Source organism: Siphateles boraxobius, unplaced genomic scaffold (assembly GCF_051911475.1).
Source record: "Siphateles boraxobius isolate OS27281-9 unplaced genomic scaffold, OSU_SipBor_1 37, whole genome shotgun sequence".
Taxonomy (NCBI): Eukaryota; Metazoa; Chordata; class Actinopteri; order Cypriniformes; family Leuciscidae; genus Siphateles; species Siphateles boraxobius.
The window spans coordinates 130366-147155 of record NW_027508997.1 but is presented as its reverse complement, the minus strand read 5'-3'; the positions used below and the strand labels follow the sequence as shown (position 1 = coordinate 147155).

General features: G+C 47.2%; 1 protein-coding gene across 1 annotated transcript in view; it reads left to right on the top strand.

Annotated features, from left to right (window-relative positions):
• The window catches only part of LOC143702948 (collagen alpha-6(VI) chain-like), a 163630-nt gene that overhangs the window by 126017 nt on the left and 20823 nt on the right, over positions 1-16790 (top strand). Inside the window, exons 13-21 of the mRNA XM_077196888.1 lie at positions 678-814; positions 1512-1604; positions 1858-1911; positions 7914-7985; positions 8403-8429; positions 9000-9044; positions 16241-16294; positions 16436-16498; positions 16592-16657. Coding sequence (XP_077053003.1) covers positions 678-814; positions 1512-1604; positions 1858-1911; positions 7914-7985; positions 8403-8429; positions 9000-9044; positions 16241-16294; positions 16436-16498; positions 16592-16657 — 611 coding nt within the window. The remainder of the gene's footprint in view (positions 1-677; positions 815-1511; positions 1605-1857; positions 1912-7913; positions 7986-8402; positions 8430-8999; positions 9045-16240; positions 16295-16435; positions 16499-16591; positions 16658-16790) is intronic.

Below are 16790 nucleotides of genomic sequence, written 5' to 3'. Positions count from 1 at the left end.
AAATAAAGGTGAATTGATTTGACTAAACATTTATCTTTTAACAACACTATGAAAGTGAATGGCACATACAACCATAGATCTATGGGTACAATATGCATCACATGACTAAACATGCATCATCAGTTTACAGTTTACACAGTTCACACTACAACACGAAAACTGTTTTCAAATTTTTCCACTTAAAAAACTCTTTAAAAACTTCTCTCTGTGGATGGAAGGCCAAAGCATAGAGAAAAAGATGCGTTTTCCAATTTATCCAGATTAATGTGGATATACAGTAGCCTTTATCACTGTATCATACAAATCTGGGCCATTGTACAGTAAAGTATTTTAACACAGATCCAACCATTCCTACAGTAGAGAAATTCCTTTGTCCTTTGTTCAGCTTAATGCAGAACTTTAATTAATTTTGTAAGAGGATATAGTTACCCCTCCCTCTCCATCTGCAAATCTGAGGTTTCATATTGATTTTGTTTTGTTTGATATGGAAGCATTGCCTTTTATCTTATTAGTAGTCTTGCATAGTCCTCATGTTTTATTGGAGGACTTTTTCCCCATTTAACCTGAACGTGAAATAAAATCAAAGTCAAAGTGAATTGAAGTCAAGTTTAGAGACTGTGACCCTGAACTTGAACTATTTCAAAGCTATTTGTGCTTATTTCTGATGTGTAAACTAGGGGTGAGCACACTGCTGATTGTGTCTTTGGAGGGGAAAATGGATGTTGACCAGCTGGAATTTGGCAGCGGTTTCGGCTACTTGCAGCCACTCACCATCAACATGCTGAACTTAGGCAATGCTCTTATGAAACAAATTGTAAGTATGAAAACAATGCTTAAGGACTCTGGTTACTCAAAGAAGATTTTTTCAGCTCTTGCCAAGCTTATTTTTTACACCATCTGCACAAGTTGCATAAACAGCTTAGCAGATGTTCTAAAAGAAATTTTATAATTGAAACTGAATGTTTATTTTGTGTATTTTAACTGAAGACTTTTCAAAGCTATTTTCCCTTTAACTTGTGTAGGTGAAATAGTGTTGTGCTTTTTCTCTCTCTCATTAAATAAATGAGCAATTTTAATTTTTTTATGCTTTTCATTTCACCTTTGTTTCAGGAGCCAGATTCTACATCATACAGAAAATTATATATTGCACAAATATCAAATATTGAAATGTATTGATATTACCATGAAATACATCGACACAGTGATATGCACAATTATTAACATCTTTGATTTCCAAATGCTCTTTCCAGACTATAAATCACCACACAAAACACATTTTGATCAACACAAACCATTTCAACTGGACAAATATTTATAGTCTGGATTGTAGTTGTGTAGCTGTGTTTATAGTTTTCAGATATGGCATGTCCGTGTTGCCAACAGTCTAATTTGCCGAGCTTCTACAAAGTGAATCAGTGGTAAAATATTCTTAAAATGTAAATGCATGGCCTGTGACTTCAACAGCAATAGACGCACAGTTTCACACATTGTGCGCCTTTCTCTCCCCTCAGGAAACAGTGGCGCTGAGGAAATGCTGCGATGTTACTTGTTCATGCTCTGGTCTACCTGGACCACGAGGACCCCCTGGAAGAGCGGGTCAAAAGGTCAGAGATCCTCAATACGTGGATTACATCATTTCTCTTGTTTCGTTCATCTTCATTGATTTTTTTCTCACTGAGCTTGTCACATGATGCAAAGGATAAATGCATTTCTGCTTTAGAATTTGACTTAAATGAGTTATCCTTGAATGCAGCATCATTAGGGAACGTGCCTATAATACCTTAAAGAAATTCTACTTATGTAGGACGCTCACTCAGTTTTATGTGTCAGCATCCCTTTTTTGTCTTTATTATTTAGGGCTCAGATGGTCAGAAGGGTCATCCTGGATTTCCAGGAGATGAAGGTAGTATGGTAAGTAAAAGTGTAAGCCTAATGTCTGCTGTCATTCTCAATATGTGTACTTCATATTCCAATTCAGCAACTTCCACATTAGTAAATCAGAAGATGATGTATAGCTATATCACATAGTAGTTCCCTTTCAAGGGAACTCGAGCTGCGTTGAGACGCGGTGGGAACGCTCTGCGTGATTGCGTCGTGAAGCACGTGTATAATCAGTCCAATGGAAGAGCGAGACGTCATAGGCGGTGACGTCATAGACCAGGAAGCTATAAAGCACACCAGAAAACAGACCGCGACAGCTTCTGTTGCCTTCAGCAAGCGATCTGTGTATTCTGTCCTTGTCATATTTATTGTTGTCTGTCAAGTTGCAATATATATATATATTATGGCAAAAGAGAGCAAGCAGCTTTTGTGTTGTTCCCTGCCCACGTTATATCACGGGTGGGGACACACACATCAGCTTTTTGTTACTATTTGGGAGTGGAGCATGCCACAGTCAGTTCTCGAGGGGGCTGACTGTGAGCATTGCGAGAAACTGTCCGTGAGGACGCTCCGCTCCCGCCGGGCGTTCTTCGAGGAAGACGGTTCGGTTCGCGCTCCCCGCGCGGGTCCCGCTGTTGCCGATGCACGGCGGCGACTCGCATTTTGGGGTTCGCAAACGGATCTGACAGCGGGGGTTGGGACGGGCTCCGCCCTATCTCAGCTTTCACCTGCCAGATCCAGTGCTGGCGATTTCCAGTTCCGAGGAATTGGTATCGTTAGTGTTTTGTTTAGAAAAAGAGAACAAAACAAATAAAGATATTAAGAAAAGGCAGATGTTTGAGTTTTCAATAAATGAATAAATAAGTCAGCTCATAACTCTGTTGAATAAAGAGGAGCTTTAAAAGGAGGTTTATCTAGTGCTGTTGCTAGTTAAATATTTTCTGGCCAGCTGAACTTTATGAGAGTGAAAATAAGGAGTTTATTAGATGAAATAAATCTAAAAACAGAAAAACTCTGTATCTCAGCCTCCTCGTCGGGGACTGCCGTTTTTCCCTATCTCCACACCACACTGAGGTGTCAAGATCGTGGAATAAGTCGGTTTCTATTTTATGTGTTTAATGCCCTACGTCTAACTATAGTAATGCTATCGGTATTAAGTATCATGGTATGACAGTGCCTCGGGTTAAAGAGACGCTTGCTAGCTTTCTCTCTCCCGAGTCGGTGTCATAATTTTTAACCCCGACGTTACCCACCAGCCATCTAAATAAAAAATTTTATTAGGCAACGCTGGTGGGTAAATTATAAAGACATGGATGAATGTGAGGTTGTCAGCACCGACGCTATTCGAGAATTGCGTCGTGCAAAAACAGATAAACTATACTGGGGAGGGACGGTTTCGAGAAATCGTTTCTCCTCTGCGTCCTCTGGGTGGCGACTCTCTGAGGAGGGTCGCACACGGCCAGTTCGGTTGTTTTCCTGCTGGTGGCCACGGACTGATATATATATATATATACGTTTTTCTGATTTAAAAGTAAAGAAAAATAAGATAAAATTATATCTGTTCTTCTGGATGCTCCGCTTTCAAAAAACTAAGAATAAACCGTTCAGCGGCGTTCCAGAGGTTTCTTCCTCACCAATCTATGTTCCTGAGACTGCTGGGCGGAGCAGTCTCAGTCTACTAAGCTCCTCGCAGCACAGCGAACATCGCCATTTGGGCTCCTCCACAATCAAAGGGGACTTGGGTGGCGGTAGCAGTCTAGCCAGTTAGAGATATGCAAGATCTGAGGACTATTCCGAGGAGGGTCATTGGAACTAACTTATTTAAAGGGAGGCAAGATCTGAGGACTGTCATCTCTAATAAAGCTTCTGAGGGCTCCTCCGGGGCAGGGACGGTTTTGAGAAATCGTTTCTCCTCGGCGCCCTCTGGGGTGCGACTCTCTGAGGAGGGTCGCAGCGCTGCCAGTTCGGTTGTTCCCTGCCGGTTCGCCGTTCAGGGCACCGAGGTGTCAGCGTCCCCATACGATCCTCCGAGGAGGGTCGTAGAACGGTCAGTTCGGTTGTTCCCTGCCGGTTCGCCGCTTCAGGGCACCGTACTGACTGTTCAACCAAATCCAGAGGCCAGTCTTGAGAGACTGGTTCCCCTAGTAGAATTTCTGGCAGCGTGGAAACTACTGCCACATATTTCTCGGTGGGTCCTGCACACTATAGAAAAGGGTTCAGAATTCGGTTCTTGTCCGCCCAGATTTCTAGGGGTCCTCCCCACTGTGGTGGACCCCGAGCAGGCTTTGGTTATGGAGCAGGAAGTACTGACACTTCTGCAAAAGGAGCTGTAGAAGGGGTTCCTCCTCCCGGCAGACAGTCAGGGTTTTACTGCCATTACTTCATTGTTCCGAAAGAGGATGAGGGGTTGCGTCCTACTCTAGACCTGCGTCAATTAAACAGCATATTATGCTTACGCTAAATATGATTGTGTCACAGATTCAGTCCGAGGACTGGTTTGTCACAATAGACTTAAAGGACGCTTAAGCAACTGTTCCTTCGTTGGCCAGAGGAGAACTGGCCCTCCGACTGAGTCTGGTTTCTCCCAAGGTTTTTTTCTCCATTCTGTCACCTGATGGAGTTTTGGTTCCTTGCCACTGTTGCCTTGGCTTTTGGCTTGCTTAGTTGGGGACATTTAATATTCAATAATATTATTGATCTGCCTTACTTAAGGTGGACGTTGACTCAATTTTCTTTTAGAAACAAACTGTTATATTATTTTCATGTTATCACTGTGAAGCTGCTTTGATACAATCTGTATTGTAAAAAGCGCTATATAAATAAAGGTGACTTGACTTGACTTGGCTTACTTATCTATCCATCCTCATCACAGGAGGTTCCTGAGGTTTGCTTTCAGGGGCGAAGCATACCAGTATCGGGTTCTTCCATTCGGCCTAGGTTATCACCCCACACCTTTTACAATATGCGTGGATGCAGCTCTGGCTCCTCTGAGATTCCAGGGCATTCGCGTATTAAATTATATCGACGATTGGTTGATTTTTAGCTCAGTCCGAGCTTTTGGCAGTTCAACATCGAGATGTCGTTCTGTCCCACATAAGGAGGTTGGGGTTGCGGCTCAACACCCAAAGAGTGTACTCCTCCCAGCTCAGAGGACCACTTTCTAGGTGTATTATGGGATTCGACAACAATGCAAGCACGTCTGTCTCCTGCACGTATTTCTGCGATTCTCACAGCCGTAAAGAATGTAAAACTAGGTCAGTCACTCACTGCAAACAGTCTCTGAGACTGTTGGGGCTCATGGTAGTTGCGTCTAACGTAGTTACTTTTGGCCTTCTGTACATGAGACCCCTGCAGTGGTGGCTCGGGACCAAGGGGTTTTCTCCGAGGGGAAATCCGTTTTCGCATGATCAAGGTCACGCGGCTATGCCTTCGTGTAGAGTCCTGCGCGTGACTGTTTTCTTCATCCCGCTCCCGCCCGCGCCCGCCGAATTTCTGACCATTACCGCCCGCTCCCGCAACGTATGTGTTACACTCCCGCCCGCTCCCGCAATATGTATGTCCACTCCCGCCCGCTCCCGCAAAACTCGGAGAATTTATTCCCGCACAATAATAGAGATGCACTGACTTTGTGTCTTCTCCCGTCCCGCAGGAAAAAAACGCGTATTTGTATTGCTATTATTAAAGAGATTCATGGGTTTGTTGGTTTCGTTTCCCTGGCCTGCATGTATTCTGATGCACTGATCAGGAAGATGAATAGTAAATGTCAGACTTGCCTTGCTCAGGTTTTGTGCTGTAAATACCCAGTTTGAGGTTCTTTTCCACATCATTGACATCTCCATCATGTCGTTAGGCAACCTCCCGATCCCGCAGGGGTTTTTTTTTTCCCGCCCATTCCCGCCCGCAGCAAAGTTCAAACCGCCCGCTCCCGCGAGATTTGCGTTGGGTCCCGCGGGACCCGGCGGGACTCAATCCCAATGCAGCCCTCTACCTTCGTGCCTCGGTCATGTGGAAGAAGCCTTGGTTTCTCGCCCAGGGCCCAGTGCTGGGTGCTTCTTGTCGACGCGTCACGCTATCGACGGATGCTTCCCTCACAGGATGGGGGGCGGTCATGAGTGGCCGCTCGGTGAACGGTCTTTGGCTGGGGCTCATGGCAGTTGCGTCCAACGTAGTTACTTTTGGCCTTCTGTACATGAGACCCCTGCAGTGGTGGCTCGGGACCAAGGGGTTTTCTCCAAGGGGAAATCCGTTTTCGCATGATCAAGGTCACGCGGCTATGCCTTCGTGCCTCGGTCATGTGGAAGAACCTTGGTTCCTCGCCCAGGCCCAGTGTTGGGGGCTTCTTGTCGACGCATAATGCTATCGACGGATGTTTCCCTCACAAGTCGGGGGAAATCATGAGTGGTTGGTCGGCGAAGGGTCCGGACAACACACTGATGGTCTCGTATATCAGAGCAGATATCCTGTTGAGGCAGGGGCTGTGGCCCGGGGAATGGAGACTTCACCCCGAGGTGGTGGAGCTTCTTAGGGAGAACTTCGGTCAAACTACAAGTCGACCTTTCGCATCGCTTGTACAATGCATTGCCCTTGTGTTTCTCCCTCACGCATCCAGCTCCGCTTGGACTGGATGTAATGTAATAGGTGTGGTTGCCACTACACCTATACGCTTTTCCCGATATCTTTGCTCCTGGGAGCTCTGGAGTTGTGGATACTGTGGGCTCGGCCTCTGAGGGGGCCCAGCTCATAGATTCAGGTTTCTCGACCGAGGTCGTGGAGACCATACTCCAGTCTAGAGCTCCCTCCACGAGAAGACTAATATGCTGTTCTCTGCCTGGTGCAGAGAACGCCTTCTGAATCTCGTTTCTGCCCTTTTGGTACAGTACTTGATTTCTGTAATGAATGTTTCTTTGCTGGGCTATCTCTGAGGAGAGATCCTTAATTTCGTCTTCTCCGTGGTACATGAGGCTGAGGCCTGCACGTACTTGGATTTGCACCTGGTTGGTGGTAGTATTTCTTCACCCCAGATCGGGTTGTATTTCTAGGTCCCTACTAAATGTGCGGGTCATTTGTGCTCCAGGCCTTCTGTCCTCCACCTTTAATACCCCAGATCAGGAAAATCTTAAATCTGTTATGCCCTGTCCGGGCTTTGGATGCTTAGGTCCACAGAGCTGCTCAGTGGCGTTTATCAGAACAATTATTTGTCTGCTTCGGGTAACCTAAGATAGGTTGCCCTGCATCTAAACAGATAATGAGCAAGTGGGTAGTTGAGGCTATCTCACTTGCTTATAAAGCGGCCGGACAGCGTTCACCTGTGGCTGTTCAGGCCCATTCTACTAGGAGTATGGCTGCCTCTAGGCTTTAATTTCGGGTGTTTCCCTTCAGGATATTTGTAATGCGGCAGGCTGGTCCTCACCTCATACATTTGTCAGATTTTATGACCTACACCTCTCCACTCCCGGGGCTAGGTTGCTTGCTTCTAGTGTGCGCAAGGACTTCACACAGAACGGGCATTTGTCTTATGGCGTAGTGGGTATGGGGTTCCCAACGCGTCTCAACGCAGCTCGAGTTCCCTTGAAAGGGAACGTCTCAGGTTACGTATGTAACCCTGGTTCCCTGAGAGGGAACGAGACGCTGCGTTCTCCCGCCATACTTCCTGCATGCCCTGATCGACTTGCTTCAGGCTTTTTCAGAAGCTGTCGCGGTCTGTTTTCTGGTGTGCTTTATAGCTTCCTGGTCTATGACGTCACCGCCTATGACGTCTCGCTCTTCCATTGGACTGATTATACACGTGCTTCACGACGCAATCACGCAGAGCGTTCCCACCGCGTCTCAACGCAGCGTCTCGTTCCCACTCAGGGAACCAGGGTTACATACGTAACCTGAGACGTTTTTTTTGTTTCGTTTGCAATTTTGCCCTAAGACCTCATCTGTAGCGATGTGTCACTGAAGATATAGGACAGAATACACATGTTTTAGAGAGGATGTACACTGTATGGCATGGATAAATATTCTCTCTCCCATCATGTGTCTGGCAGGGAGAGCGAGGACTACCAGGGCTGAACGGAACTCAGGGACATAATGGTTGCCGTGGAAACAGAGGAATCAAGGTAAAGTAATGTGATTATCATTAGAGATGCATCTCTTAATGCTGTTTGTATCAGTGCAGTTTTCTACTTGGAATGTCTGTATTTATCACAGGATGTGAATTAGCACAGTATAGTGCACCACTTGTATTTAGAACATTAATTGTATTTGTACTTTTTGCAATCATCAAAATAAACAAAAATAAGATTAAATTCTTAGAGATCATTAATCAAATTGTTAATGTGAACAATAAAATGGTTTAATATTTAGTTATTTAGTGCAAACACATTCATGCATTTATGTGTGACTTAATGAAATAATTTTTAGGGATAAATACATGATACCTGCATGGCTAGGGTATGTAAAATCAGATGAGATTTACTCATGTGTTTCACAGCCGTGCTGAATAAAGGAAATGTTTTAAAATCTCATTTCAATAGGGTCACCACGGCTACACTGGAAATAAAGTGAGTAACAAGAGTTATAATATTGTTTACTGCCTGTTAGGGCTATTATTGCTCCCAATTAAGCAATTACTGTTTGGACAAAAATATAAACCAAAAAAGACACATCATTTTCCTAAGTGCTTTCTGAATGCTTGTTCTGCTGTTTTTCTTTTATTTATTTTTTTATCTGCAACTACAATTTAGATTGTACAAAACACTGTAATGGTTTTTAATGAGTATCTTTGGCTTGTTTTTAGGTTAAAAAAAAACGGCTTACAAGACATTTTTATGAGAAGCAAAATTGCATGGGATATTAAGTGTTTTATAGAATCTTTTTGCAATTACAGAAGATAGTTTTTCGTGTGTTTTATACATTAACAAGAAAAACATTTGTGAAAATGTGCTTGCACTTTTTTTTACTGGAAAATAAGTCCAGATTCTCATTAAGTTAATGGTTTCCATGAGGCTTTTTTCCAAGCATGCAGATGTTATCTGTAGGCTCTAAACAAGTACATATTTGTTCAGTGGTTGTTGATTACTTCCCTAAACATCACTGTAAGTGTGTGTGACCCTTTGACCTCTGTCTGACAGGGAGAATATGGGGAGATCGGGCTGGATGGAGTGGATGGAGAACAGGTTATTTCTCTTACATTCACAGTATCTTAAATTAATATGATGAATGTTACATTAATTAATCTATATTAATATTATATACAAATATTGGCTGAATGTATTGCATTTAAACTGTGAAACTGTTTTTAAAAAAAGTTATTACAGAATTAAAACACTAGGTTGTAAACTTAAGAGCAACAAAATGTGAATTATGCAGAGAAATAAGTTGCGAAGATTTATAGATGGAAATCAGGCTTTTGTTCTGTGTAAATGAAACGTTGCAACAGCAATCTTTGCTGTTATAGACACTTAAAGGGATGCAAAAAAGATCACAATACACAAACTTCAGGGTTCCTACTCAGTTTGGAAAAGTGTGAAATTTGAGTAATTTCCAGTTCTGGAAAATATGGAAAAAGTAAAAAGTTTCCAGACTATTTCCCTATTCAGTTTTCTAAAATATAAAATTCAAAAAATAAATGTTTCATACAAGCAGAGTGATTATATGGCTAAAGTTTAGTGATTTTCAAACACGAATTAATGAATTCAAGGTGCACATTTGTCTCTACCATTAGTTCATGTGCCACTCAAACCAGCATCAGATACTGGAGCTAACGATCATTTAATTTAGGCTGTACTTTGCTGTTTGGTGATCGTGCAACATCAAGCCACGATTACAGTATCAAACCTCTGTGTCAGAGGTGAACATAAGCAGATTATAAAGCATTTTAGGTTTCTTCTCATCATGTAAACGATACTCGGTTACTAACGTAACCTTGGTTCTCTCTAGAAGAGAGAACGAGTATTGCGTAAGCTAGCTTACGCTACGGGTAAAGTCATCTTTGCTCGAGATATTGAAGCCAAAAATTATCCTTAATTTTGTATTTATTGTCAACGCAGTGCAGCAGCTAGCAGACCTAGAGCAGGCCATATTGCGTGCTCATTGGCTGCCCTGCGGCAACTGCTGCAGCCTACCGCTTCACGCCCTCACGCGTCATAGCCCGCCAAAATGGGGGTGGCTTAGCGTATAAAAGCCAGGCTCGTAGGTTGCCTCACTGGTTTCATCAGCTGAAGCGATAAGACGCTCGTGGCGCCTGCATGGTCAGGTTACGCAATACTCGTTCCCTCTTCTAGAGAGAACCAAGGTTACGTTAGTAACCGAGTATCGTTCTCTTACGAGAGGTTCTCTCGTATTGCGTAAGATAGCTTACGCTACGGGAACCCATTGTTAACGCCGTGCGCCCAGCCTCCACTTAATGAGTCCCAGGGATTCCCGGGGAACATAGATGAGTGGGAAATAGGTGGCCAGCAATGCGGGCCAGCACATGTTATAAGCACATATAGGGTATACAGAGCGGCGTCGCCGGTCCATAACGGTTCAACCTATAGTGCAGCTCAACCAGGAGAGCTAACGTTGCGTGAGAGAAGTCCGCGCATGATAATCTTGGCAGGACAAATACACTGCTCACACTGACAGAAGTCTAGCCTGCAAGTCGGGAACTTCCAGGTTATAAAACCTAACAAATGTGGACGGAGAGGCCCAGCCTGCTGCCTCACAAATGTCATGAATGGAAATTCCGCTGGACCAAGCCCATGACGAGGCGACGCCTCTGGTGGAATGCGCCCTGATACCCAAAGGGCATTGGAGACCTTTAGACTCATAAGCAGATGTGATAGCTTCCACTATCCATCTGGACAGGCTCTGTTTCGCGGCGGCGAGACCCTTGGTGCACCCAATGAAAGAGACAAAGAGCTGTTCCGATAGCCTGAAAGAGGTGGAGCACGTAATGTAAATCCTCAGCGCCCTGACGGGGCAGAGGAGATTAACATCACCCTCACTATCGGATGCAGGCAGAGCCGAGAGACAAATGACCTGCGCTCTGAAGGGGGTGCCCAATATTTTAGGGACATAACCATGTCTTGGCTTGAGGATGACTTTAGAGTCATTTTGCCCGAACTCACGACACGCAACGCTAACGGATAGCGCCTGTAGATCCCCCACACGTTTAACTGATGACAGAGCTGTCAGAAAAACGGTTTTGAGCGAGAGGTACTTTAGGTCCAAGGAGTCTAGTGGTTCAAAGGGGACAGCTTTCAGGGCCTCTAGGACCAGAGAAAGATCCCAGATGGGAACCGAAGGGGGTCGCGGGGGATTCATCCGTCTAGCTCCTCTTAGGAAGCGAATGACGAGCTCGTTCCTTCCTATTGACTGGCCGCACGTCGACTCAGCGAACGCTGCAACGGCCGCCACATAGACTTTAAGCGTGGATTAGGACCTGCCCTTATCGCACAGCTCCTGAAGGAAGCTAAGCAACCCGGGGACCCCACACCTTCGTGGGTCTAGATCTCTTTCGTCACACCATTTGTAGAACACCGACCATTTAGACGCGTAAAGCCGCCTCGTAGAGGGGGCTCTGGATTGCATAATCGTGTTCATCACTCCCTCTGGCAGTACAACGGGTATCCGTTGATCAACCGTGCATGCAGAGACCAGCGCTCTGGATGGGGATGCCAGATTGAGCCGCGGGTTTGAGAGAGGAGGTCTCTCCTCACCGTAATCGGCCAAGGGGCTGTGTGAAACAGCCGCATCAGCTCCGGGAACCAAGTTTGATTCTCCCAGCGCGGGGCTTTAAGGAGCACCGAGTGGCGTGTTTCCCTGATTCTCTTGATTACCTGTGGTAACAGAGAGACCGGAGGGAAGGCATAAAGTGGGAGACCCAGATTTGGGCCAGCGCATCCTAGTTCTTTGAAAAGAACAGCGGGCAATGAGCGTTGTCTCTTGACTCAAAAAGGTCGACTTTCGCTTTGCCGAAGAGGCGCCACAGTAACTGGACTGTTTGGAGGTGCAAGGACCACTCCCCGGGGGGAATGTGGTTCCTGGACAGTTTGTCTGGACCGTCGTTCAAGTGGCCTGGCACATGCGCGGCTCTCAGCGAGCGCAGGAGGCCCTGAGACCATGTAAGAAGGCGTTCCGTCAGATAGCAGAGGTTTCTGGATCTGACGCCGCCCTGACGGTTTATGTAGGAGACCACAGACATGTTGTCCGAGCTGACCAGTACATGGTGGTCGTGTATGAACGGGAGGAAGCGTTTGAGCGTGTTCTCGACCGCTATCATTTCCAGACAGTTTATGTGGAAGCGTTTCTCTTGGTCTGACCACAGGCCAAAGGCCGGTCTGCCCTCGAAAACGGCGCCCCAACCCAGGTTGGAGGCGTCCGTCGAGATGACCAATCGGTGTGAAACAGCCCCCATTGTCACTCCCCGCTGGTACAAGTCGGCCGCTAACCAGGGCTGCAGAGCCGAAACGCAGCTCTGAGTCACTCTGATTCGCCTGTGGCCTGAACACCAAGCCCGGTGAGGCACTTGGGAGTTCAGCCAGCGTTGTAGCGGGCACATGCTCAGCAGGCCTAGCTGAAGCACAGCTGCAGCTGATGCCATACAGCCTAGCATCCTCTGGAATGCCTTCAGAGGTATAATGCTGCCCTTCTGGAAAGACGCGGCTAGCTGTCGAACACGGCGCACGCGCTATGTCGATAAGCAGGCCGTCATAGCCACAGAGTCCAGTTCTATTCCTAGGAAGGAAACTAACTGACTGGGCAGTAATGAGCTCTTGGTCCAGTTGACTGTTAGACCCAAGCTTTCCAGATGGCTGAGAAGCGCAGCTCTGTGAGATAAGTTACATTTACATTTACTCATTTAGCTGACGCTTTTATCCAAAGGGACTTACAATTGCTATATATGTCAGAGGTCGCACGCCTCTGGAGCAACTAGGGGTTAAGTTTCTTGCTCAGGGACACATAGGTGTGTCACAGTGGATTCGAACCCGGGTCTCTCACACCAAAGGCATGTGTCTTATCCACTGCGCCATCACCACCCCAACAGTTCCATCTCTGACTGGGCTAAAATCAGCAAATCGTCCAAATAGTTCAGAATTCGCAGCCCTTTCACTCTCAAGGCGGCGAGAGCCGTATCCATGCACTTCGTAAATGTATGGGGCGCTAAGGATAGGCCGAACGGGAGGGCAGTGTATTGATATGCCCGACTGTCGAAGGCGAATCTCAAGAATGGCCTGTGATGTGGGGCTATCGGGATCTGAAAGTATGCTTCTTTCAGATCGAGAGAGATAAACCAGTCCCTCGGGCGAATATGCGCGAGGATTTGTCTGGTCGTAATCATTTTGAACGGCCGTCTCATGAGAGCTTTGTTCAAATGTCTCAGATCTAAGATAGGTCTTAGAGCTCCGTACTTCTTGGAAACGAGAAAATAACGTCTGTAAAAGCTTGACTCGCTCTGAGAAGGAGGTACTGGTTCTATGGCCCCTTTGCACAGCAGTTTGTCTATTTCTGCGCGGAGTAGATGCGCTACATCCACTTTCACTTTCGTTTCGGTCTGCGCCCGAAAGCGAGGGGTACGGCGAGAGAACTGAAGCAAATAGCCTTGACTTATTGTGCTTAGCACCCAATTTGTCGCACCCGGAATAGCCTCCCATGCTTCTACATGTGTAGCTAGGGGCAGAATGGGTACAGGGTTCCGCTCGCCACGCAGCGCGGGCTAGGGAAACTGTACCGGAGGCGTGAGCGGAGCACGCACGCTCTCTGATCTCAGTAACGGCGGCTCGATGACAGCTGTAACTGCCTGTGCCACCTGATATGACCTGATTATTGGGAATGGGGAACATTTCGTGGCGATATTTATTGCGAGCGGAATCTGGGGAAAAGTGTTTGTCAGTAAGCGCGAGCAGTCGCGGGCGGTCACGTGAATTACGTTCATAACATGCGACCGGAGGAGCGTGGTCTAGGGCGGCCACCCTGTCGACGCTGCGGAGGCTGAGGCTGGGCTGAGCTGGGCGCTGGCTAGCGTGTCGTGTAGGCGGCTCACGTGGGAGGCTTGGGGAAGAGCTAGCGCATCGCGGCAGGAAAAGGTTCATGGCCTGTGTGGTCTTCTGCACTTCGGAGAAGCGGTCGACGATCCCGTTTACCCCTGGGCCGAAGAGACCGGAAGGAGAGAGCGGCGCGTCGAGGAACACGGACTGCTCTGCCTCCCCATGTCCACCAGCGTCAGCCAGAGATGCCTCCCTGTGACGGTGAGTGAGGCCATGCATCTGCCCATCGCCTGTGCTGCAGATTTCGTGGCGCGAAGGGAGAGATCCGTCGCGCTCCTCAAATCCGTAATGGCGGCCGGATCCTCGCTTTTCTCGTCCCACTCACGGAGGAGATCAGTCTGAAGGATTTGCAGCACGGCCATCGAGTGCAGGGCGGAAGCTGCTTGTCCGGAGGCGGCGAAAGCGCGGCCAACAAGGGCTGAGGTGGTCCTGCAGGCTTTGGACGGGAGGGCAGACTTTGAGCGCCATCTCGCGGAGGGCGGGCAAAGGTGCGCTACGACCGCCTCTTCCACTGTGGGGATAGAGGTGTATCCCTTCTCGGCGGCGCCGTCCACTCGGGAGAGCGCCGAGGAGACATTAGAGTGGAGCCTCGCGGAAAATGGTGCGCTCCACAATTTTGACAGCTCAGCAAGCAGCTCCGGCAGAAACGGTGCAGATATGGAAACGGGCGGGGGGCGGCGGCTCTGAAGGAAACAGCTTTCGAGCCTGTTGGGTGCGGGCTCCTTCGGCGGTGACCAATCGAGGCCGAGTTGGTCGACGGCCTTGGCAAGGAGGCGCATTAATTCGGCGTCCACGCCTACCCGAGTCCTGCTGGATTCCTGGACTGATGAGGAGGCGGAGTGATGTGAACTCGACCACTCCTCACTGTCCGACGCCAGTATGGAACAGCTGTCCAGTGAGTGGCCTCCTTCAGCTTCATCCCCTGAGGCGGCGGCAGCGCGGGCCGAAGCCGACAGCTGCGCGTTCGGGAGGGGCGGAGAAGGAGAGAGTGAGGCCAGCGCGAACGTTCCGGCGAGCACTTCACTGTAGCCAAAGGATCCGGCATCCTCTGAGCACGGCGCTTCTTCCTGCGTGGTCCAGAGGGTGGAGTGACAGTGTTCTGTGTGAAGGCTTCGAGTCGAGCCCGCAGGGTCGACAGCGGAAGCGCTTCACACTGCTCGCAGCCGCCCGCATCCAGGGCGAGGGCTGCATGGACCGGTCCCAGGCAGATAGCGCAAATAACGTGGCGGTCTCCTGCGCTGAGGGGGGCTCTACACAAGCCGCAAGAAAGGCAAGGCATTTTGGAACAAACGCTTGCGCTCTTTTAGTGAGAGAGAGAGTGAGTGTCGCAGCGACGAACACACACAGATAGCAATGAAAGGATACAAGACGGATGGCGTAGCAGGCACGGATGGCTGAAGGTGGCGAAGGCAGCCGGCTTCTTCAAGCACTTTCCTCTGCTTGCTAGTCGCTGGATTCAACGGCGGAAGGCTTCTCTCAGAGTCCAGCGATCCGGAGAGCTTCTCTGAAGATGATGAAATCAGTGAAGCAACCTACGAGCCTGGCTTTTATATGCTAAGCCACCCCCATTTTGGTGGGCTATGACGCGTGTGGGAGCGAAGCACCCTCATTGGACGTGACGTCACGCGCGAGGCTCAGTGGTAGGCTGCAGCAGTTGCCGCAGGGCAGCCAATGAGCACTCAATATGGCCTGCTCTGGGTCTGCTAGCTGCTGCACTGCGTTGACAATAAATACTAAATGAAGGATAATTTTTGGCTTCAATATCTCGAGCAAAGATGACTTTACCTATAGCTTACGCAATACGAGAGAACCTCTCGTAAGAAAACTCATGTTATCCCCTCCAGAAAACCAATGTAAAAAAACACAGAAAATATTTACCGATGATTGATTGTACTATATACCAAATATAATGCTGTATGAACCATTAATGTTAAATACGGGCTGAAAAATCTACTGAGAGTTTTGGAAATTTGAGCTGAAAATGTGAATGAACCCTGCAAAATGCAGATATATGCATCAACACATTTTTAGGATTTAGGAAGTTATGCCTTCTATAAGCATAACATTCCCTTTTTCAATGTGATTCTATCAGTATTTTTTGCCCTTCCTCAACAAACCGCATGATTTGAGGAAATTTAATATGTGAAATATCCCTAACCATAAGTATAAACAATATTAACAGTATAAATAAATGTGTTTGAAGAATATTAAGTGCTGCCTTGTAAACACTGCAATAAATTAAACCCAATATAAGTGAACTATGAAACTGCAAGCACACATTGTCGCTGAATGAGTTATTGAGTCATTTGATTGGCTGTACACTCTATTTCTGTTGTGTGCAGGGCGATGCTGGTCTACATGGGCTTCCAGGACCTAAAGGAGACCCGGGCAGTGCTGTAACTACACAACCACACACGCATCACAAATGCCATCTGTTTTGTTTGACCACAGATGCCGGCTTATAACTGTTAATATAAGCAGAAAGAAAAAAGTAAAAAATAACTTCCTCACTAGGTCATGTTATTTTTGTCTTTCAGGGTGTGAAGGGTTTCAAAGGGAGTTCTGGACCTAAGGGACACAGCGGTCTGAGAGGAGATCCTGTAAGGTGTTCCTGTGTGTTTATAGTAGTTGTTTTAAGCGTCTAAACAACCTGACTTGATTTATCTGTATATGATTCTCTGTTTACATTACAGGGCGCACCAGGAATAGACAACAGAAATCAAGGTCCAAAAGGCGAGAGAGGAGATACTGGGCTCCCGGTGAGGGACCATTTTTTCACTCCTTCTGGAAGATGTTAGCACGATTTGTTTGTGTGAGAGTGACAGATTGTTTCTGTTTCAGTAGTGATCTGCCCCAAGTCAGATGTTACAGAATTACGTTCGTCCTGTGTGA